The sequence below is a fragment of the Brassica napus genome, chromosome A1 (assembly GCF_020379485.1).
Source record: "Brassica napus cultivar Da-Ae chromosome A1, Da-Ae, whole genome shotgun sequence".
NCBI classification, from domain to species: domain Eukaryota; kingdom Viridiplantae; phylum Streptophyta; class Magnoliopsida; order Brassicales; family Brassicaceae; genus Brassica; species Brassica napus.
Genome location: NC_063434.1, coordinates 21,801,738 through 21,825,402, shown reverse-complemented (window position 1 = coordinate 21,825,402; position 23,665 = coordinate 21,801,738). Strand labels below are relative to the sequence as shown.

General features: G+C 30.6%; 1 protein-coding gene and 3 long non-coding RNA genes across 6 annotated transcripts; 2 read left to right on the top strand and 2 right to left on the bottom strand.

Moving 5' to 3' along the window:
• Positions 1-865: 865 nt before the first annotated feature.
• Positions 866-4,120, top strand: LOC111200852. Of its 2 annotated transcripts, none has more exons than XR_007314971.1 (2): positions 866-3,226; positions 3,651-4,120. It is a non-coding gene; the product is annotated as an uncharacterized LOC111200852 (long non-coding RNA). The 2 variants fall into 2 exon arrangements; XR_002654360.2 differs by having other exon boundaries at positions 3,532-4,120.
• A 3,084-nt stretch (positions 4,121-7,204) lies between these two features.
• On the bottom strand, positions 7,205-11,958 carry LOC111200853. The gene is made up of 5 exons (XR_002654361.2): positions 11,145-11,958; positions 10,931-10,999; positions 10,775-10,850; positions 10,577-10,690; positions 7,205-8,891 (listed from the first exon to the last, which is right to left on the bottom strand). It is a non-coding gene; the product is annotated as an uncharacterized LOC111200853 (long non-coding RNA).
• Positions 11,959-12,209: 251 nt separating this feature from the next.
• LOC125576541 lies at positions 12,210-17,644 on the bottom strand. 2 transcript variants are annotated; one of them, XR_007314969.1, is made up of 4 exons: positions 16,341-17,644; positions 16,091-16,200; positions 15,892-16,018; positions 12,210-12,254 (listed from the first exon to the last, which is right to left on the bottom strand). It is a non-coding gene; the product is annotated as an uncharacterized LOC125576541 (long non-coding RNA). The 2 variants fall into 2 exon arrangements; XR_007314967.1 differs by having other exon boundaries at positions 15,892-16,200.
• A 3,767-nt stretch (positions 17,645-21,411) lies between these two features.
• LOC106353118 (glycine-rich cell wall structural protein) lies at positions 21,412-22,811 on the top strand. The gene has a single exon (XM_013792799.3). The coding sequence runs from the start codon at positions 21,489-21,491 to the stop codon at positions 22,680-22,682; it is 1,194 nt and encodes a 397-aa protein (XP_013648253.2). The 5' UTR covers positions 21,412-21,488; the 3' UTR covers positions 22,683-22,811.
• The last annotated feature ends 854 nt before the right edge of the window (positions 22,812-23,665 follow it).

The window sequence follows — 23,665 nt, the reverse complement described above, 5'->3', positions numbered from 1 at the left end:
CGTAGGGTCGATGAGCTTATCTACCGTAAGATCTGGATCAAAAAGGTGATTTACTATTTGCTGGTATTAGGCGATTGGCTGGAATCCAAAGATCATTCCAATTGAGATAGAGAATCTATGTCCCACATTTTTATTAGTCATTTGCTAGCCAGAGGTCTAGCTGAAACAATACTCTACCAGCCGTATGATGACGAGTATGAGCGAATAGGTTCCAACGGACTTGTATTCCTAAAATATTGTTCTTTAACACTATGTCAAATAAATAATTTAGCTTTTAAATTAATCTCCAGGATTGTTTCCCAAGCATCGCTGTGTTAAAATCGACAAGAGACATAAAACCTATACCTCCCTCATCTTGGGATGACATAACATATCCTAGGATATCCAATGCATATCCTTTCCATTTCCTCCAGAGCTCCACCAAAATTGTGATATAATGTTTGTTAGCTTGGAAGTGATTATCTTTGAAAGTCTGAAACATGACACAACATGATTTGGCATTGCCATTGCCACTGATTTATCATCACTTCTTTGCCTACTTTGGTGAGATATTTGACCGTCCAACCATTAACGTTTCCATGCATACTCTCTTGTAAGAATCCAAAGATCTGATTTTTTAACTACCCAATTATTCTAGGATCCCAAATATGATTCCATACGACATATATTTTGTATCCCTAATACATCATTCATCTCCTGTCGGAATGAGATGAATTATATTTTATATAAATTATCATACTAACTATTAAAATCTTCTAAAGTTCATATTATATGTTTTATAAATCATCTATAAAAACATTTATCAAATTATTTATCTTGGGTTATTGTATATTCTAAATTATTATAAGAGTTTGTAAGTTATCTATAAGAGCTTAAAATCAAAGCTATATATCCTACTATATCCTGCTATATATTAATTGAAAAGTAATTTAAGATATTTTTGGTTATATGTCGATCATTTATGAAATCTTAGAAAATCTGTTATAAATTGATTGTCAATAATTTTCAATTTCAATTTATTTTTATTTATTTTAATTAGATTTAAAAGAAAAAAATAAGTCTATTTAATATTACTTGCCAAAATATCAACAAAATATTTAAAATATTTATTTATGGTAACTAATTGTTGAAACTATACAAAGAGTAATAATATTTGATCAATTTTTATATATTTATAAACTACATAAAATAGTAAACAAAAAAGTTTATTAAAATCGATATAATTATTTTATATTCATATATATATAGCCTTTTATTTGTATATAAAGTATTATAATAACTATTAATATCTAATAAAATTCATACATGCTTTATAAATGATTTATAAAAATCATGAATACATTTATAAAATTATTTATCTTGGCTTATCATATTTTTTAAATTATGATAAGAGGTTTTAATTTACTTACTAGATTTTGATCCGCACTTAAGAAGCGCGGGTTTGAGGTTTTTAATCTTTAACGAATTTTAAATCCAGTATAATTTTTTTTGTTTCACATTATAACTATTGACTTTTAATGTTTTTATTATCCATTATTTTTTATAGTGTGAGATTTGTTTGAAATAGATTTAAAGATGATATGTATGTTTTTAGTAGTAAAGATATTCATTATTAAAAATATATATTTTAATAATTGAACTGTATTAACCAATATTTTGAAAATCTGATCGGACCTTACGATCGAACCAGTCGGATCCTGGCTCGCTCTTCTAACTGGGTCTGAGTTGTGCTAAAAACTGAATTTGAGTTAAATCAGACCTAGTTTAATGTTAAAACCCAGTTTTCGCAAATTCAAGTTAAAAATAAAAAAAAATTACAAATTTTAATAAGATTTCATCAAAATTTAATATTTTTTCTACTACATATATAAATAAATTAGTTTTAAAATGGGACATTAATATTTAAAAATATGTACTTTAATATTAATCCATTTGTTGACTATTTCCTTAAGTTATTTTCTGTATTAAAAAAATAATAATAAAATCTTTAGGTAAAATATCGTTGTTAGTTAGAATACTTCTTTTTATACATTAAGGAAATTATGAGTTGATGTATGGAATATTACTTTGGCTTAAAAATATGCTGAATTATATGGTGTTAGTTTAACTAATAGGTCCAAACAACCTTGCATAAGTAGATTTTTTAAGAATGCTTCCCTTTTAATAGTATAGATACAAGGTTATAAATTAATTTATAAAATATATTTTTAAATTTCATTTATATTAAATGATAAATCAATTAATTTATTTTTTCTTAGGTGACGATCATATATAAAGTTTGAGAAAAAATATTATAATTTGACTTGTTAATGGATTTTTAATTTTTATTTATTTTATGAGTACAAAAATTAGTTCTAGAAAGAGTTTTATCAGTATCCAAACGACCTAAATATATTGCACAAAATAATTTATGGTAATTAAATATGTGATTTATATAATATATATAATGCTTCATAAAATCATTTTTAGCAATCAGGTATTTCTAAACTATATAAAATATTTCAAAAGTTTCACTATTATATACCTTCAAAACTTAAGTAATTTTATTAAAAACTGAATCATGAATATTATACATATCATATTTATCTTTTTTAAAACAATTATTCTTAGAATAAATATTTAACAAAAAGCACATAATGATAAAAACATATTTTAATTTGAAACATTATAATAAATATATTGTTACAAAACATTCAAACCCGCGAAACCGCAGGCACCCACCTAGTACATATTTATATTTTGATATATGCGTTGAATATATATTGAAACATTAATATTTTAATTTTGAACTCTTCATTGTTTTTTTAAAGAGAAATTACTTATAATGACTCAGATTATACTTGAAATGACTAGAATAACTCATAAACTTTTGCAATTACTAGACTAACTCACATGACTAATGAAAGTACTAAAAACCCATCCTTCCTTTTCATATTCACTTTTTTTTTTGGTTTTTTTTTTGAAATTTCTTTTCATATTAGATAATTATTTTATTTTCCCCTAAAAAGAATCCTCAATCTCTCGTTATCCTCTCCGACGAAAGAAACGTCGAAGACGAAGGAGGGTTCTCTTCACTTCCGTCTCCGGTGAACACTCCTCTGGGACAGGCTCCTTCCGTTTCGTCATCTCCACCTCAACTCGCCGTCGTCTGTCATACAAAAAGAACCCTAAATCCGATTTCACTTTTTTGTCAAAATCCACCTTTCAATCTAAGAAAATTGAACCTGTAAGTCCTAAATCAATGCAACTAAGTTTTTGTTTCATGTTCTTATCATTTATTGTTTGAATGAGTGTTAGATTTCAAAAGCCCTAAATTTCCCAATTTTCTCATCTATTTTCCTGTAGTATTTGTGTTTCTTTACCTCGGGTTTATAGAGTTTGGTTACGAGTCATATTGTGTTTTTTTTTCTCACTGTTTGATGTAAAGAACTTACTTCTAGAGATGAGTGGTTTATCGCTTTCAGGTAATTGATTGAGTTTTGTGTGTTACTTAACTGATGAAATTGATTTGCTTTTGTTTGTGAATTATAGGGATGTTTCAGACAGAACATAATTGGCGTTACTATCTATGCTTCCTTAGGAGAGGATGCTTTGATTTACTCACTCAATGTGGTTGGTGTGTAAGTTTGTTTTTGTTACGTGAATTACAGGGATGTTTCAGACAAACCAATGCCTCGAGGGGAGATTGTGGTAGGTGATAACTGTGTAACAGCAGGTTACTTCAACAATCAAGCAAAAACCGATGAGGTTTACAAGGAAGTTAAGCAGATGCAGCTTTGTTTCAAGTAATTACGTTGACAACATTATGGTACACACAGACCCAATGAACAGCTACTGTGTAACTCTTGTTGTAGCATCATACGGAGCATTAGAGAAATGGGGCAGAGCAAGCAGGAGTTAAATACAGCGACTTCTCTGAGCTATGCGAGAACGGTGATGCAGTAAACGAGGTTCAACAATCTCTTACCAAGGCGGCAAAGCTAGAAAAATTTCATGTACTTAGGGTTTTGACTTTACTTTTACTAATAAAGTTTGATCATGATGGGGTTGTTTTCTCCCCTTTTAATACACTAATTTTCATTCCAACTTTTATATAACGGAGCAATTTAAGAGAGTAAAATCAGTGTGGGTACTCAATAAAGATATGCAAGGACATGATGAAGTAGTCACCATCAATCGAATTGTGATAGTGAGCATTGACATTTGCTATTTGGGTCAGATGGTGCAGAATATATGGGAGTAATCATCAATCACATAATCCTACAAAGAATTATACCCATTCATGCGACTGCAACAAGAGTTAGTGCAGTAGTTACTTTTAATATCTGGACATTCAAAGGTCATTGTCCAAGTTCAGCCACCTCAAAAGGACAGGCGAGTTTTACTGTAGAATGAACGAAAGGGATCAAAAAATTAGCCTATATAATGTATACCGAGACTTCAACTCTCTATAACTCTGCAACAACGGAAGCCATTTGGTACAAAGGAAGCCAACTTGATAATAAAAGAAAAGAGGGATGAAAGAGATGACGACAATAACAAAAAAAATTAGACCTAATTCTGATCTGAATAACACTAAAAATAAACCAGATTCGAAATTAAGATAAATCGGATATAATTTATTAAATTATGTTTGGTTTATACAAACCAAGATTTCTGTCAAAAAGTCTGCCACCACGTAAAATAAAAAGTCTACCAACCATTTTAAGTCGGATATATAAATCTGTCATAAAAAAACAAGTCGTACATAAGAAAATAAGTCGGTATATACGAAAATAAGTTGACCACAAAAATCGATCATTTGTAACAAATCTGCCACTTCATTCGCCAGACATATTCTTAAAAATCTGTTTTCTATCCAAATCGTACAATTAACTCTATCGTGGTAATAAATCTGACGTTTCTAAGTAAGTCTGACACCACTTTAACGATAGATTTATTTTTCTAAACAGATTTTATAAACAGATTTATTACTCGATAGATTTATTTTTTTGAAAATAAATCTGCCGACGACCAAATGGTAAGGGTACTTTGGTAATATTTTATTTTTGTTATAACTATGGATAAGGGCAATTTCGACCAGAAAAATATTCTAATAATTTTTGAAAAATATGAGTCATTCTAGTAATAACACAATTAATTTGAGTCATTTAAGTAAACTTCCCTTTTTTAAATGATTATAAATTATTGAAGCCACTAAACATTTCACATTAAAAAAAATCGTTAGTGTAAAATTTGTTACATAAATATGTAAATAATCATAAAATCATATGAGTAGAAACCTCATTTAATAAATATCCATATTAAAAGTATATTATATATCTATGTTAATATCATTTAAATTTAATTATATATCATATACGATAGAAAACATTGATTGTTTTGATTTATTTACCCTGCAATGATTGCGAATAAACAAGAGCGGTCATTTGATTTATATGCGCATGCCAATTTATTACATAATAGTAACTGATTTCTTAGTTATTTAATATATAATTATTATTTTATTATTTCATAATATGCAGAAAAACATAAAATAAGTAGTAAATATAAAAATATTTATTCTGCACAAGGTGCGGATCTTAACCTAGGTATGTAGCTGTTTAATAATTTACAATTTAAACATTTTCTAAATCTCAGGCCAAAACAAAATAACAAAATGAGAATAAACTCAAAAATCAATATTTATTTCGAGGAATAACCAAAATAAAAAAACAACACAAAACTGAGAAAAATATTGAAGATAGATAGAATTGGCACGTGAACGTAAACTTCTCATAACCATAACTTTTAAATTGCTAAATCATGATATAAAACCGAGCTGAAATAGTTTCATTTTAACTAAATAGTAGGACTGAGATTCTTCGGCCTAACCGTTAGGTTCTTATATGATAAGTGATTTTTGACTTAAATTTTTTTTTTAAATGGGATCAGCTCATGAGTAAAAAATTATGTAATTAACAAAAAAAAAATTAAAAGGTTTAAGAGCCTAAAATATTAATTCGATCAAGAATATAAATTTTATGTTTCTATACGATATTTTTTAAATAATTTTCATATAAATTCACTTTGCGCAAAGCGCACCACATCACCATATTATATTTCTCAGCCAACCATGATAGATATTTTTTATGAAAAGATGCTTGTATTAACAAATCCAATGGTGGGAGTTATTGTTGAAACTTACCTTTTAAACCTACTTTTCTCTCCAGTCAAATATGGTCCAACAGATCGATTTATGAATGTGAAGGGATGTATGTATTTGTGTCTATAAATTTTGTTTTATTTAAAAGAGATATAAAATTTCTAAAAGATGCAAAAGGTTAAATCCTCCACTTCTCTTCACTGTGGTGATTATGCCTTTTATCATCCCTTTTGATTTGTGCTTACTACTATTTTTATTTCAATGCTCCCCACTTCGTTTCTAGAGGTCGCTATTAGCCTATTACCTTCTTATTCCACCTCCCATTTGCTTTGGTTCATAGTTGTATATGCTATAATATTGAATTCTAAAAAAGATTTCTTCGTATTTAATTGCAAGTAAATTATTATTTTTAAAAAAAATTATCTTGCCAGTGCCTTTTTATCATTTGTTTTCAGAAAAAGGCAAAAATATCAAAAATGTTAATTAATAAAATATAATTTTCTAAGATGAATTATTTTTATAAGAGAAATTTCAGATCCAAGCGTCCTACTTTCACATAAAAATATAATACGACGGTGAACTTAGGGTCTGACTGGTTCAAACGCAGCGGTTGCGGTTGCGGTTGCGGGAGTTTGTGGATGCGGACGGTTGCGGTTTCTAGCGGTTTTAAGAGATTTGTACGACTGGTACTGCGATTAAAAATTGGTGCGTTTGCGGGTGACTTATGACTGGTAAACTACCAAATGCGGTAACAGTCAAAAAATAAATTAACAATATTTACATTTAATATAATTATAAAAATATCAAAATTATAAAATTATAATAAATATAAAATTTATATTTAGAAAGTTATAATTTTAATTTTTGAAAATTTCTTGAAATTGTTTTTATTATAAAATTTTATAATATTAATTAAAATATAATAGATATATTTTAATATTTTCATAATTTCAATTTTAAATTTTTTATTAAATATTTTTACTTTTGTATATATATTGTTTAAAAAAAAAAAAAATTTTACCCTCTCGCAACCGCCCGCAACCGCAAACGCTAGCTGGAGCCAGGTTTTGGATTTATGAGATTCGAAGCGGTTTAGAACGATTTGAGTGATTGTTGCAAACCGCTGACAACCGCTACCAACCGCAAAAGCTGTGTTTGCGGATGGTAGCGGGAAAACCAGTCGCCCCCTTAGTCATGTTATAAGAGTAACATGTCTTGGTTAGAACAATATGAAATATGCTTGAGAAAATATGCTAAATTGTTAGGCTTTCATTCCTAGGAAAGTTAAAAACACTCGGTTTATTTCTCTCTAAAGTTATATACGTTTACTCTGGCGAGTTTCAGTTGCATGAAAAGGAATGTAATATTAAAAAAAAATGTGTTATTGATTTGGTCGCTATAATGATAATTTGATGGTGATCTGACAAAATTTGATTGGTTCGTCTATCCTTCCTTTTTCTTCTTTTTAATGAATGGTTCGTCTAAGCCTTCATATTGGTGTTGGTGAAGTGTTTTCAGTTGGTTCTTCATCTGGCCTAAATCCAAACCGATGTTTGCAATCTTCAGGTGAAGTTCAAAACTTGGGAGCACAATCGGGAGAAAACGTTCCAACGGTTAATAAGACCATCTCATAGTGATCGTCTGTACAGTTTAATTCTCCATTAAGTGAAAGGTATAATATCAAAAGGGGGAAATGCTATTACAATGTACTTACTATTTTTAGTATTTGGACGTCAACATGGGATCTTGGATGTCTATGATTATGAAAATTTAATAATTGCCATTTACTAATAGAATGTTATGTTTAATTGGAGTCTACACAACAAGATGTTTCTTTGTCCACATTACATTTTGGTTTGCGTACCACACACGTCTGCAGAATATATATATATAGTAGTCTTCATGATCTTCAGTCTAGATCCAAGTCAATGCTTACTCATGAGGCCATGTAATGTCATTGTACATAGTAATTAAGCTTAGCTACCTTAACCATCAATTACAGAATGACAAAACAATAAACACAAGTCTAATCATTTTTAATACTGACATGTTCAAAGATCATAAAGATTGAAAAAGACTTATCAACACAAGTTTCTAAAACACGGCCGATTTGGACGTTTACTAGACGTTTAAACGCTAACCGGCAAGGAACCGTGGTGTTTTGCACTAAATCATCCAAGAAATCAGATTTCATACCAAAAATCAACCTTTTCCTAAGTTAGAAGCTTAAAATCATGTGCTAAGTTCAAGATCAAAACGGCCAAGAATCACGTAAAAATCAGATACGAAGAATTAAGGTTTCTGACCTAAAAAGACAACATTATTTTCATGTTCATTAAAGAAAAAAGGAATAAAATAGCCAAACCAAATGCTGCATAGGTCGAACCCATGGCCTCTATAAGCATATACGCTTACTCAAACCCGCTAGACTATGCCATATCTTAATTTTCTCCATACAAATAATAATATATATATAGTAAAACTGTATAAAATAAATCTCTGGTTAATCTTCAATTTTTTTTCCAATTTGCTAAGTGCAGACCAGACGCACGTGTTGCGCATAACACAATTCTGAACATCTGGATCCATTTGGTAAGTTGGGTCGGGTTAACAACACTAGGGACATGTGTCCCGTTTTTTTTAACACACTTGCCACACAGTAGCTCTAGCGAGCCTTCATCACTTCCCTGTTCTGCGGAGACGGCGAGTCCAGTGGCCAACTTCAGCCCATCAAGCATATAGTTTCCTGCCCAACATGGTCTTGCACGTGAGGAACTCGTGAGAGATGTAACCTGATAAGTTTTTTGGACTTCCAATTTAAAATCAATTGACAATGAGTGGATCGGCTCTAACCCTTTATATAGTAGTTAATTAATTCTTATATTTCCGATGTGGGATGTTTCTCATCAATACCCTCCCTCACGCTCAGACATCTAGGTCTGAAGCGTGAACAATGTGGGAATAACATTCACAGAAGGCCCAACATCAGTATAGTAGTAGTTGTTGTAGTAAATTAGGTCAAAGGATCTTATCGCTATGATATCATGATAAGTTTTTTGGGCTTCCAACTTAAAACCAATTGGCGATTAGTGGATTGACTCTAACTCTTTATATATTATTTAATGTCCCATTACTTTTCCAATGTGGGATACATATCCCTTAATACCCCTCTTCGAGATGATAGCTCTTATCGGCCAATTATGGGCTTTCAACTTAAAACCAATTGGTAATTAGTGGATTGGTCCAAGTCCTTTATATATTATTCAAGTCTCTTTTATATTTTCGATGTGAGATCTTCTCTCCAATACCCTCCCTCGAGATAATGGTGCGTATAACCATTAATCTCGCATAATCTATCATACCCCCTCCGAAATCCCAGACTATGCAATTTTCGATGTGGAAGCACCGTAGCCTAGTGGTTATGGTTTAAAGGCTTCTACACCCAGGTCTGGGGTTCAAATCCCAGACTATGCAATTTCTTGCAGATTGCACAGGAAATCCAGGTTTCAATTCCCGGAGCAAGCGATTTATTCAACAATTATGCGATTACGGAAGAAAGGCTTACAAGAGTTTCTCAACATGGTGCAAGTAAATCCGGTCAGGCGTGATCTTCATAGGACGGCTCAAATGAGGCAGTTAGGCGTAGATCCTCATAAGGCAGGTAGTATTGTCGGTAATCGAATCGTCTTTGTAATCTTTCTCATAATTGTAATATCTAAATAAATCCCCGACAAAAAAAAAAAATCTATCATACCCCCTCCGAAATCATCCTTTTTTTTTCTAGCAATTTCGGTGGAACTGAGCCTTCTATGGGCCATCAGCTAATGAGATGATCAGGCCACTGTCCGGACCGAATTAATGGGTTAGGGTATTGGGCCGGCTCTGATACCATGATAACTTTCTTGGGTTTCTAATTTAAAACCAATTGACAATGAATGAATTGGTTCTAACCCTTTATATAATAATAAATTAATTCTTATATTTCTGATGTGGGATGTTTCTTATCAATTTACTGAAAGCCAGTTCGATGCAGTCGGAGTAGTGGCACTTAGATCAAAACCAAAAACCAAAATTACTCTATGTTGTCAGCTTGCGTTTTCTTGACGCGCCATGCGTCGGAAATATATGCGCATGATAGTTTTGACTTATTTAGTGTTGTGTTTAGAGCATCATTAACCCAAAACCCCACTTTGGGTCTCTTAATAATTTTTAAATGTTAAATGTTACTTAAGAGACCTAGTTAAGAAACATCAATATTTTTGTGCTACAATGGGAGTCTCTTAAAAAAAAATTAAACATTTTGATTATTGTATCAATGGAAGTCATTCCTATTCTCAAAAACAAAATCGGTTGCAAAGCTTATTATGCGTTTGATACTTAACAGTTGAGTTTCGGTGGAAAAACAAAAGGGATCAGAGTAATATAACTCACTTTTAACGGGTTTACTTTGTGCATTAAAATTGACTCCAATGGTATAAGCTCAGACCGAAAGCGAGGAACAGCTAGGATGGATGTCATCCGGAAGCAGAGCACATACATGATCGCCTGTGTTCACAGAACATGATCTAAGCAAATGATTAGTGTATAATATTGTGTCTGGTAGAGCTTGGGATTGAAAGCAGTATATACCAATGTCCATCAGCTTAACCGCAAATTTCACACCACAGTTTTCAGGATCGAGTGAACATGCATAGAACATCAGAAACTGCAGATGAATTGCAAAAAGTGAGTCTAAAACATGAGACATGTCATGTAAGGGCCGTGATTTATAGCTGTGTAGCCTACCTGCGAAACTTTTGTTTTGTGTATATCCATAATGTAGTTCTCAAATGCCTCGAAGAGCTTTTCAAACACCTATCCAAAACCATTAAAAACAGATCAGCAATGATAAATTCATGAGCAGGTACGTGAAGGAAACCTTTAATCAACCTCAAAGAAGCTCAGCATTGATCAATATATCGATTACTGCTATAATAAAGTTTGAGTTTTTAACAGTTACTTGAGCGAGTGGAGATCAGAGATGCTTCTTGGGAAGCTTGAGCTTTCCGGATTCTGCAGCGGGCATGGTGATGTAGATGCAGAAGAGACCAGAGGAGAAGACGAGGAAGACGCTGAGAGGGAACCGGTCGAGCTTTGATCGCTTTCCACAGGGGAAATCGTCGTCGTCGTCTGATATCGCTCCGAGCTCTTCGTCTCTGATTAGCTTTCCTGTCGGAACCGTCACCGAATGCAACATCGGAAGTTTCACGACAAGCTTAATCCATCTGCAATGATTCGATTTTTTGAAGATTCAGAGAGTGTTAGATTCAGATTTAGAAAGAAATCAATCAGATTATTATTTTTGTTCTTCAGATTGACGTAGACAATGGCTCTTACAGAGTAATCAACTCCCCTTCCTCTTTTCCGGTAAGCAGAAGACGAAACAAGATACGTTTCTTCTTTCTCTTAATTAGGAGACGTCTGTAAGGTTTATTTCTATTTTTCATTTTTTTTAAAATCCTAAATAGGTTAAGAGACCCATCTAAGAGACAGGGATAATCCTGCTCTTAGATTATGCTATATGGTTTGTTGGATCAAGGATATAATGATCAATCCACAAAAGAAAGGTGTACAAACGTCAATTCAAACATTTAACCGGAGAAAAGCTTCAGATGCAGTTGCCGGAGGAGATAAATCTGTACGTAGCGGTGAATCTGGTGATGGCATAAACACTACACCGTAAAGGATCAGTGAATAGCTTGGGGTCCGCCAGTGCCGGTTCTGAGATTTTGGAGACGCATACAAATTTTTTTTAATATAATAATATACATTAAATAATTATATTAAATTTTATTTATTATAATATTTACATTTCATAAAAACATAACCAATTGAAATGTATATATTTATACATTTAAATGTTACATTAATTAATATTATAGTTTTTCTTACATAAAAACTTTTAATTTAATGTATTAATATTTTTAATAAAAAAAATAAAAAGTAAGCAAAAAAAAAACTTTTAATTGATTTTTTAAAATTATGGGCCTCACAAATTTGTGGACCTCATACCAATGTTATGCATACCCCCACATGCCTGGCGCTGGGACCAACGGTAGAAAAGATGTCACTGTCGGGATCGAGAGAGAGAGTAAGAAAAAAATGCCTAACTGAAAAAAAAATCTAATTAAATTTTATTTGGGCCTCTTATTAAAGGATCTATAACGTTTTTTTAAGACTAATAAGATTTGCATATGTCGACATAAAAAAGGAATTTGGATTTTCATATTTGACATGTTTCGTCCAGTTTATAAATTACTAGTATTACCTTCCCTGCCATGCACGGGCACTATTATTTATATATATATACATATCTTTTATTTTATTTTGAATTATGTAACAAATATATAATTTACAACGAAAATAAATGTTCTTTTGAGAGTTATTAATCGTATATTTCAAACAAAAAAAGTTTACGAGGTTGATTATTTGTAGTTTTTGGATTAGTTTTTGGTTTTTATTTTTTCAAAATCCAATTTTCATCCCATCAAGATTTTCAAAGAATAGATTTTCTAAAATGTAGGGAAAACTAGTTTTTTCAAATAACTGTTTTCTTAACATAAAAACCAAAAACAAGTTTTAGGTGATGATTGTTTTAATGGTTTTTGGATTTTAGTTTTTAGTTTTTGGATTTTTGTTTTTAGATTTTGGATTTTAGTTTTTAGTTTTTGGTTTTTGATTTTGCAGTAGCTTTTATTTTTTTGAAAATTATGAATGGTTGCTTTAGATTTTGGTTTTTGGTTTTTGATTTTAATATAAAAATATTATTAACACTTTCCTCTAAAATAACAAAATATAAAATATTATCATCAAAATACACATAAACTTATTTGATAAAATTATTTCAAAACAGAAACTATAAATACAAATAAAACTATCATAAATCTATATAAATGCAAAAAAAATTTCACAAACATCATTGTAGAATTTAGATTTATAAAAACCTAAATGGTAATTTTTTTTGTTTTTGAATTTAATATATAATTATTATTATTAAAAAAAATTGATTTCTACATATTTTTTATTTATTTATATTTTTAATTAATTTTATTTTGTTGAAATTTTTTAAAATATTATTGATATGTACAAATGGTGATGATTGTTTGGATGATTTTTATTTTGTAATTTTAGAATTTAAATTTACATGATAGACAAAAATAATTTTGTTTATTTTTTCTTAGTGATTCTTACTATTTTTTGGAATAGTTATCACTAATGTATTTTTATTGTTTATACTATATTGATGCATAGATATAGATATATTAATAATTCAGCAAAAAGAAAGAAAAAAAAGAAAACAAATCACGTACATTGCTTAAGGAATCCAAGAAAATGTAGTTTTTAGTTTTTGCTAAGAAGTAGGTAGTTCTTTCAAAATCTAGTTTTCCTAAAATTTAGGAAATCTATTTTTCAAAAATCTTGATTGGCAAAAAAGTAGCTTTTAAAAAATCAAAAACCAAAAACTATTTTAGAAACTACAAACAATCAATATCTTAATCAGTTTTCACTACTCATTTTCGTTGGTTTTTCAATTTTCTTTTTTTTTCTATATTTATCCATTAATATAGGGAAAATAAAGAAAAGTACTAATTATTATAAAAATAAGGATTACTAATCTTTGTGTTTATCATGAGACAGTGCGCGTCTACTATTATATTCGTAGGCTGTCAAGATAAAGTAAATTTTAAATTTGATTATTTGAAATAAATAGGAGATACGTGTTTGGTTAGCAGAGTATATACATAAGCATCAATTTTATATCTATGCTAATTAAAATGTAATAGAATTATTACAGTGTGTGAATGATATTCTATCTAATAGTACATCATTTTCTTTACAATCTTGATAGCTAACTCATACAATTGTAAACTTATGAATAAATAAATTTAATAATTCAAAGTTAACTATTAAAATAATATGTAAGTATTACTGTTGATAAATTTTTGTATTATTTAGGAAGATTAGGTTTCACCATTTTACTATTTCATGTCTATAAACTATAAGACTTTATTACCAATATAATACTTTTATATAAGAACATTTAAAAAAAAAACTTGTCAATAAATAAAATTAATTATTCAAAAATTATTTTATGTAAAATTAAGTCAAGTTCTTAAAAATAATAGACACATTTTAAAATTAAATAAATTACTAATCAAAAATCTAGAGAAAACAAAAAATACAGAAAACTATTCAAGTTTTTAAAAAAACTAAAAGCTACTGCAAAATCAAAAACCAAAAACTAAAATCCAAAAACTAGAAATTAAAATCTAGAAACCAAAAACCAAAAACCAAAATCTAAAATCTAAGAGGTTGATTGTTTGTAGTTTTTGCTTTAGTTTTTGGTTTTTGTTTTTGCAAAAACCATTTTTCATCCAATCAAGTTTTAGTTTTTAGTTTTTAGTTTTTGTTTTTGTAGAAACCATTTGATTTGCCAATCAAGATTTTTAATAAATAGATTTCCTAAAATTTAGGGAAACTAGTTTTTGAAAAGTTTAACCAATTTGTGAAGAAAAACCAAAAACCAACTTTTGTGAGCATTTAAAAGAAAAAACGAATTTTGATTTTTTTTTGGAAAGAAATTTAATTAATTAATAAATAATATTTTCATAAAGATAAATAATCATACAAATGTAACTTATTTGTGTTTAATATCTGTAAAATAAATTTATATAGTTTATAAATAATATTAATTAATTTTAAAACTTAGTTATTAATTTCTCTATATAAAATAATAGAATAATTTTAATAATTACTAGTCACATTAAAAATAACTAAAATTATAAAAACATAATATGTTTTAGTAATACAATATATTGTATTAGTCATGAAAAATAAAAATAGCCATTCAATTTTAAGAAAATGTAAATAATTTATATGAGAAATTTTATAATTAGTTTCAAAATTTTAAGTATTTTTATTTTTATATAATTTATAATATTTAAAAAAACTATTGCTATATACGTTTATAAAATTAAAAATAATTTATATAAGAAAAATTTCTAAGTAGTTTCAAACTTTTAAATATTTTTATTTTTTTGCAATTTATATAAATTTTATGATAAATATTTTATTATAATATAATTTTTAATAAAACTATAATAATTAAAATATGTTATTATATTTTAATTTAAAATAATTATCACAATATTTTGATAATTTTAATTGTAAATATAAATATTTATTTCTATTTTGTTGTATTATTTCAAAGTAACTCATTAATTAATTTTTGCAAAAATAAAAAAAAATACTGCAAAACCAAAAACCAAAATCTAAATCTAAAAACCAAAACCTGAAAACCAAAAACCAAAATATAAAAACCAAAAACTAAAATCTAAAAACCAAAAACTAAAACTAAAAACTACTGAAACAATCATCACCTAAGTAAACAATCATCACCTATATCTTATAAACATCCAATATGGATCCAAAATGCATGTAACATATTGATCACTTAACTTCAATAAATACGAAAATTGAGGGGAAACATATATATGGCAGAAGTAAAATTTTAAAATATTAACTTTACTTTTTAGATAACTGACGTCTTTTCTCTCTTATATATATTTATGTTTTTCATCTTGCATTTTTGTTTCCAAATTCATTTTCAATGCTATGTTTATCTTAAGTTTTTGTCTATGAGAAAGCTACAAAATGTATGTTAATCCAAAAATAATATCACTAATATAAAAATAAGAAAGGCCCACCTTAAATTAGGTCTTGATATAAAAGTAGACATGAGTCCTTTTCGTTCTTCTACCACTCAAGTCTCAAATTGAACTCGGTCTTGTATGTGTGCGTCAGGTGAACTTCTTACTTTATTTACTTGAATTGCTACCACCACACAAAAAATAATCATGTTCAGCAAATTGAAAACCAAATTAGTCCATTTTCGAAACATAATACCCTTTTTCTTAACACCCGAAACATAGTACTTTTTACTGCAGAAAAGTACGTAACATGTGCCTTTTGATGGTCTTTAGTGTTATTGTGAACTGTGATAGGCATTGCGTAGTCTATCCTTTGCAAAACAACAAAGGAAGATAAATTGGTTTAAAGAAAACAAAGGAAGATAAAAGATCTATAAAAGAAAAAAAATTAAAAATGTCATAAAACATTTGAGAAAAGAAAAAGAGAACAAAGAAAACGTAAATACCTTGTATGGTTGACATTTGAGTCATAAAGACTTCGAGTGTTTTGAGTCTTACTGTCAAGAAACTTAATTTTCATTTGTCAATTTCGTAGGAAGCTTTGCAGCAGAAATTTCGTTTTTCTTTTTCTTCTTGAGTGAAACAAAAATCTCACTGCGACTATTGTCATGCAACTGTTTACCAAGATAATAGAATTGTAGACTCCGGAGTGTTGATACGATCGCTAGAGCTCAGAATTTATCGATCTATGTTAAAACTGACATTTCATCAGACTTTCAGAAAGAGAAAATCAGTGGAACCATTTCAAATAATTTAGGAAAATGCATTAGAGATGATTTTTATAGCATCGTTGAGTAAACTCTCTTATATTAACCAAGAGCTCGTAGCTTGGTGGTAAAGGAGGTACAGCTGTACTGCCCGCCACCCGGATTCGAGTCTTGGCCACAACGGATTTAACATCCCTTCCGTTGGGGCGCTGGACCTTTTTCGGGGAATAGTTGGGAATGTGGCTGCCCAGATACCAGAGTTATCAAAAAAAAAAACTCTCTTATATCAAAGAAAAATAACTGTTTTAAGAACGTGCGGAGATCATGGTGTATGAGAAATAGTAAGGATTTTAATTTATACCAAAAAGAAGAAAAGAAAATTAGTGTTGCCTTTAGGAGATGAAGAAAACATATCAAATATATAAACTAACGTAAATAATTCTAGTGTTGCATTAATTTAGGATCTGCTGAAAATTTTAGGTTAAAATTAGGGATATGCTGATTTATTTTGAACTAATGATTTAGAATCTGCTCAAGTTTCACCCCTAATTTATTTTGAGAAAAATAAGGAAGTTGGTTGTGACATATTTTGACCCCAGAAAAAAAGGAAGATGAAAAGAAAAATTCAATTTTTTTTTGCTAAATGTTTAATTTTCATTTGCTAGACGACTTGCGCTTTATTATATAAGAGAATATTTTTATTTAACAATTGATTTGTTAATTAACTTACGGCCAGTGTTGTTCATAACTTTTTTGTTATATTTTATGTAACTTCTTTACACTTGTTTTTTTAACACCTTCTCCACACTAATATTAATAAAATTCATTTTGACGAAAAACAAATATTTAGTACACTTTTATGTACTTAATACTCCCTCTATTTCTAAAAGAGTGTTATTTTACATTTTTCTTGATACAAAAAATGTCATTTTAAGATTTTAATGCAATTTTCAGTTTAATATTAATTATAAATGCATTGATTTTATAAATAATTTCATATGTATTAAATACTATTGGTTCAATATGTGTAATATTAATTATGGGCATTTAATTGGTTAAATATTATAAGCAGTCTTGATAAATCTACTTATAAAGGTTGTTTGGACCTTTTTTTTTTCTGGTCTTCTTTATATATTATATGTTATTCCTATTTAATCTCACTTTGTTATCAGCAAAATAAATATTATTAATTGGGCTTTGGGCATTTAACTTTAAAAGATAATTTAACTGATACAACCCATTCAGAAAAGAAAATTATAAATCCAATTAACTTTTGTTACAGAAAAAAAAAATTAACCAAATTAACTTTAGACCCCTTTTTTACAAAATCCCAAATTATGAAGTCCATTTTATACATAAATACATATAAATGTAACATTATTTAAATTGTATGGATTTCTAATAATAAAATATCTGTCACAAACTGATTTTTTTTTTAAAAAAAAAATTGATAATAGTTTGATAGAAAATTAAAAAAGGAAAAAAAAATACTTGCTTCACTATTTTGGTAGATTGATAATTAATATATTTATAAATAAACTTAACAATATTTGTTAAAAGAAATTTCTGATACAAGTCAAATATATATAAATATATCAAAAATTTATAAAACAAAAAACAAATTATATTTATTCTCAATGGGTTAATAACGGTCTTTTTGATTTTCAGATACTTTTACTATATTCATTTTATTATATTATATTCCACGATATATGAGTTACTAGATCTTACGGTTCGACCACAAGTTTGATTCAGATATGAAAACTTAATGAAAACATTGTACCCGACTGAAATAATAATAATAAAACAACTTTAAATATTTTAGATATCTAATAATAAACATAAAGTCATTTAATATTTGAGTTTACGGTCACCAAAAAAATATCCGCGCTTCTTAAGCGCGGATCAACATCTAGTAAAAACATAAATATATTTCAACTACTTTTTTAATGTGTGAAAAATGTCAAAATGACGTTTTTAATGAAACATGAGGAATATTTTATATGGCACTGCCTTTTAATTGCTTTGGCCAATTAGTATTTATCGTTGAGCAATTTTATTTTCCTAATTTTCAGCATTCTATTAATTACTCCCGCATCCAAGCGCTTACTTTTGTTTCATTCTTGATTGCACCGCCTTTTTATTGCATTTGGCCTAATAAAGTAGTACTTCATCCGTTTCATTTTATTTATCGTTCTAGGTTTATGCACACGGATTAAGAAAACATATGATTTTGTATATTTCCAAAATTAAAACACAATTACTTATACATCTAACCATTTTTGAACCAATAGAAATATAAAGTGGAGAATCTTCTTAATAAATTTTTCATTGAAACACTAAAACGATACTTATTTTGAAACAAACTTTTTCCCTAGAACAACAATTAAATCGAAAAGGAGAGAGTATAAGCTTAACCAATTTTATGTATAGACAGAAAATAGTGAAGTAATTTAATGTTTTGAATATATGATTAGTTATATTTTTTCATACAAGAGATACTTAGTTAATCTTGAGACTGAAACGAGTAAACTACACATTCAGCATTTGTTATAAAAAAAATAAAAATAAATATTTTTAATGATAAAAGAAAAATAATAAGCAAACAAAGAAAGAATGGAGAAAACCAATAGGACCCTAAAATACTCCGTAGTTATTAATAGACCCAAGAGATTGTCGGACATAAGAGAGTCACTAACAACCATGTTCTGGGATGACATGTAGCGATTTCTAATTGAAGGAGGAGCAAACATAACTGGTCTGTATTTATTAAATACTATTTGCGTTTAGGACGTCTAGGTTGGAAAATAAATGATGGCCTTTTTTGTTCAAACCGCAATAAATTCATCATCTAACTCGCACATGGTTGGGTGCGGATACCACACGTCTAAGACTTAGACCGCAGCCCGCGGGACGGCTTGTAAGGGACTGTGCAATTAGGCGGTACGGGATTGGGCCGACTTTCTTTAGACCGCAGTCCGCGCGGGATGGGACCGCCTGGACCCGCGAGATACTGAGCCCGCGGCGGGTCGGGATGGGACGGGACGGTCCAACCTCTTTGACCTTTAGACTCTAAGTTATTAAACTACAGTAACTTAGCCAGGACTTAAGTTTCATAAGTGATTTGATTTTATTGTTTAATCGTTCATACAATTCAGTAGAGTTAAATTTAAGATTCTGACATACTTCTTCCATTTTCTTATATATGATGTTTTAGAGGAATTTTTTTGTTCCAAATTATTTGACGTTTTCAATTTTCTATGTAAAATTTATCACTAATTAATGCTAGATGATCAATGATATTATAGTTTCTATTTTATTATTGGTTAAATTGTGGTTAGGTAAACAATTAGTGATATTTTTGTTTAGAAACTTAATCTATGTGCACAATCTTAAAGCGTCATATATAAAAAAATGGAGGGAATACTAACTATTTCAATAAACTTAAAAATCTATAAGAGAAAAAAAGATAGGTATTTCAGTAGTGTCAGTAAGTTTACTTGTTTACCAATTGTAAGGAAATTATCATTGCCTATGTAAGGTACAATGATCGATTTTAACTTAATAGTACCTTTTGCGTAGTCGGCAAGTTAATAGCTCATTACATAACAAAAGGTTAAGCAATAAGAACAAGACATGTATAATTTACTTTTATATCAAAAAATGTATTAACAACGTTTTTGATCTGCAAGGCACCTATACGCCGGAACAAGCAGGAGTACGCAGGTTTTGCTGTCATTTGTGAATTGTGATAAACAAATTTGGGACTTACGAAAAATATGATAATTATTACAGAACATTTGGCTCGTATATAAGTTAATTACTCTATTATTTCCAAACATGGATCACAAGTCAGTTAGGTTTCCCTCGTAAAATATCCAAATATGGCTTAGTTATATTAGTTAATGAAGTAACTATCATCCCATGAATTGTAAGTTATATTACATCAGTTGATAAAAAAAAGAGAAGTTATATTACATCCGCATGACTTATTCATCAACTACGAAGCATTAGTATTTGAACTAAGCTATAAAACTTACAGTTTTGTGAGGCACTTGAATAGAATTATGTGGAATTTTTATTTAAAACACAAAATGAAAAGATTCTGACTATAAGTAGACATAAAATGACGTAGGTAGAACTAACTAACTGTCACGAGATTGAGAAATCGTTAATGTCAGGAAGTCTATGGTAACTTGGGTGAAACGGTAAAGTCTACTTGGTAGATTTGAGTAAAATACTCGTGTTCTTAATATTTTCCACTGTATAAATCAAGGAGATAATATATGTATTGTATGGTTTTTGAAAGTAAAGTCTACTTGGTAGATTTGAGTAAAACACTCGTATTCTTAATATTTTCGCTGTATAAATCAAGGAGATAATATATCTATTATATGGTTTGCTAGGAGAAAACATGTGGAGAGGAAATCGCAAAAGGATTTAGGAATTGAATGCAGTTAGTACTCCCTCCGTTTTTTTATATTTGACGTTTTAGAAGAATTTTTTTGTTCCAAATTATTAGACGTTTTCAATTTTCTATGTAAAATTTATTACTAATTAATGATAGATGACCAATGATATTATAGTTTCTATTTTGTTATTGGTTAAATTGTAGTTAGGTAAACAATTAATGATGTTTTTGTTTAGAAAATTAAATGTTTCTTAATCTATGTGCACAATCCTAAAGAGTCATGTATAAAAAAACGGAGGGAGTAGTTGTTAGTGGTTGGAGTAAGTTCTTTTTTGTAACAATTGGTTGGAGTAAGTTATTGCAAAGATTAAAGTAGATGATTAAGTGTTGCTATATAAGCGACCATAGTGCGGAAATGTTTTCGTCATCGGGAAGTGAACACTGCATAGAACAAGCAAACTAAAAAGCAGGAAGACATGGGGCGTCTAGTTAATGGAGCTACTCTATTGGCTTTATTATGTTTTCATGTTTTCGCTGTGAATGTTACTGCCAGAAATGGTGTGAGTTCTAGCAAAGATGAAGAGGAAAAAACGTTAATTGGAGGCGGCAAGGGTGGTGGCTTTGGCGGTGGTTTTGGAGGAGGATCTGGCGGTGGAATAGGAGCAGGCGGTGGTTTTGGAGGCGGCGGTGGCGCTGGTGGAGGTGGAGGAGGTTTTGGTGGTGGACAGGGGGGAGGTGTCGGAGTCGGTGGTGGCTTTGGTAAGGGTGGTGGGGTTGGCGGTGGTTTTGGAGGTGGACACGGTGGAGGAGTTGGTGGTGGTGCTGGAGCAGGTGGTGGGTTTGGAAAAGGCGGAGGGATCGGAAAGGGTGGCGGGGTTGGCGGCGGAGCTGGTGGTGGAATAGGCAAAGGCGGTGGTCTTGGTGGTGGAATTGGCAAAGGTGGAGGAGTTGGTGGCGGGATTGGAAAAGGTGGAGGTATTGGTGGCGGTATAGGCAAAGGTGGAGGATTTGGCGGTGGTTATGGTAAAGGAGGAGGTATTGGTGGTGGTATCGGAAAAGGCAGAGGAGTTGGAGGTGGTATTGGCAAAGGCGGAGAAGTTGGGGGTGGTATTGGTAAAGGCGGAGGTATTGGCGGTGGTATCGGCAAAGGCGGTGGAGTTGGTGGTGGTATCGGCAAAGGTGGAGGAGTTGGTGGTGGTTTCGGCAAAGGTGGAGGAGTTGGCGGTGGAATTGGGAAAGGGGGAGGTATCGGCGGTGGCATTGGAAAAGGTGGTGGAATTGGCAAAGGAAGAGGCATTAGAGGCGGAAATGGCAAAGGTGGAGGTATCGGCGATGGCGGCTTTGGGAAAGGGGGAGGTATAGGCAAAGGCGGAGGCATTGGTGGCGGTATTGGAAAAGGAGGAGGAATTGGTGGCGGCATAGGCAAAGGCGGAGGCATTGGAGGTGGAGGAGGCTTTGGCGGTGGAGGTGGATTTGGCAAAGGCGGGGGAATCGGTGGTGGAATAGGCAAAGGCGGAGGATTTGGTGGCGGGGGTGGATTTGGGAAAGGAGGGGGTTTTGGTGGAGGTGGTGGATTTGGTAAGGGCGGAGGATTTGGCGGTGGAGGCTTTGGAGGCGGAGGTGGAGGTGGAGGTGGAGGTGGAGGGGGTGGTGGAATCGGACATCACTAAGCTGAAACACATTACGTTGTATTGAATGCATGCCTCACGTACACTTGGTTTGATAGTGAGAGTAAAATATGAACAAATCAAAAATAATAATCTTTATAATATTATTGAACAAAAAATTATTCGATGAAATATCAATGTGATTCTCGCCGTCAAGGTCCTCCATTATTTAAACTAAAGCTGCTGCTGTAAGAAAGAGTGACGGTCAAATGAATATTTCGAAGAACTACCTATCTTTTCTGCTTCAAAATATTATCAAATTATTTTCAACTTTCAATAGTATCAAAACTGACAATCTAACATCAATCCATGATATATATAACACAAGTAGAGCGTTAAAATATTTGACAGTTGCTGTTATGAATTGGTATATAGACTATTTTCATTTAAGAAATAACCAGCTAAGATACTACATGAATGAACTTGTCATTTACTCTTGCTTAAATATATCCATATAGCAAATTTAATATCGTTTTAGGAACCAATGAACTGTGGCGGCGATCAAGCTTAAACCGGATCATGTGGTCTTGCTTCTTGCATTAAACAACAATGAACTTATCGATCTGAAATTATTTGTTAAAGACTTGATTTGTAGAAGTCATAAATAAAATGTTTCGTCCCACACGCTTTAGTTTCTAAGCTTATTTCTATATAAGTTAGCCGGATATGAGTGGATGTAATGTTGCTTCAACATATCCCCATCTTTAGATTAAAATTACTTTGTGCAAGAAACACGAAGGTACTTTTCTTGGTTACATGATTAATTCTTCATTGAATCATTCTATAGTCGGTTTTGTCCAAGAATAGGAAAAAGCATAAAATGAGAGTGGCGGTGATCGGAGGTGGGATAAGTGGGTTGGGAAGTTCTTACGTTCTTGCAAAAGAATATGGAATCGAGGAAGTGGTGTTGTTCGAAAAGGAGGAGTCTTTAGGAGGTCATGCTAAAACGGTGCGTTTTGATGGCGTTGACATCGACATTGGATTCA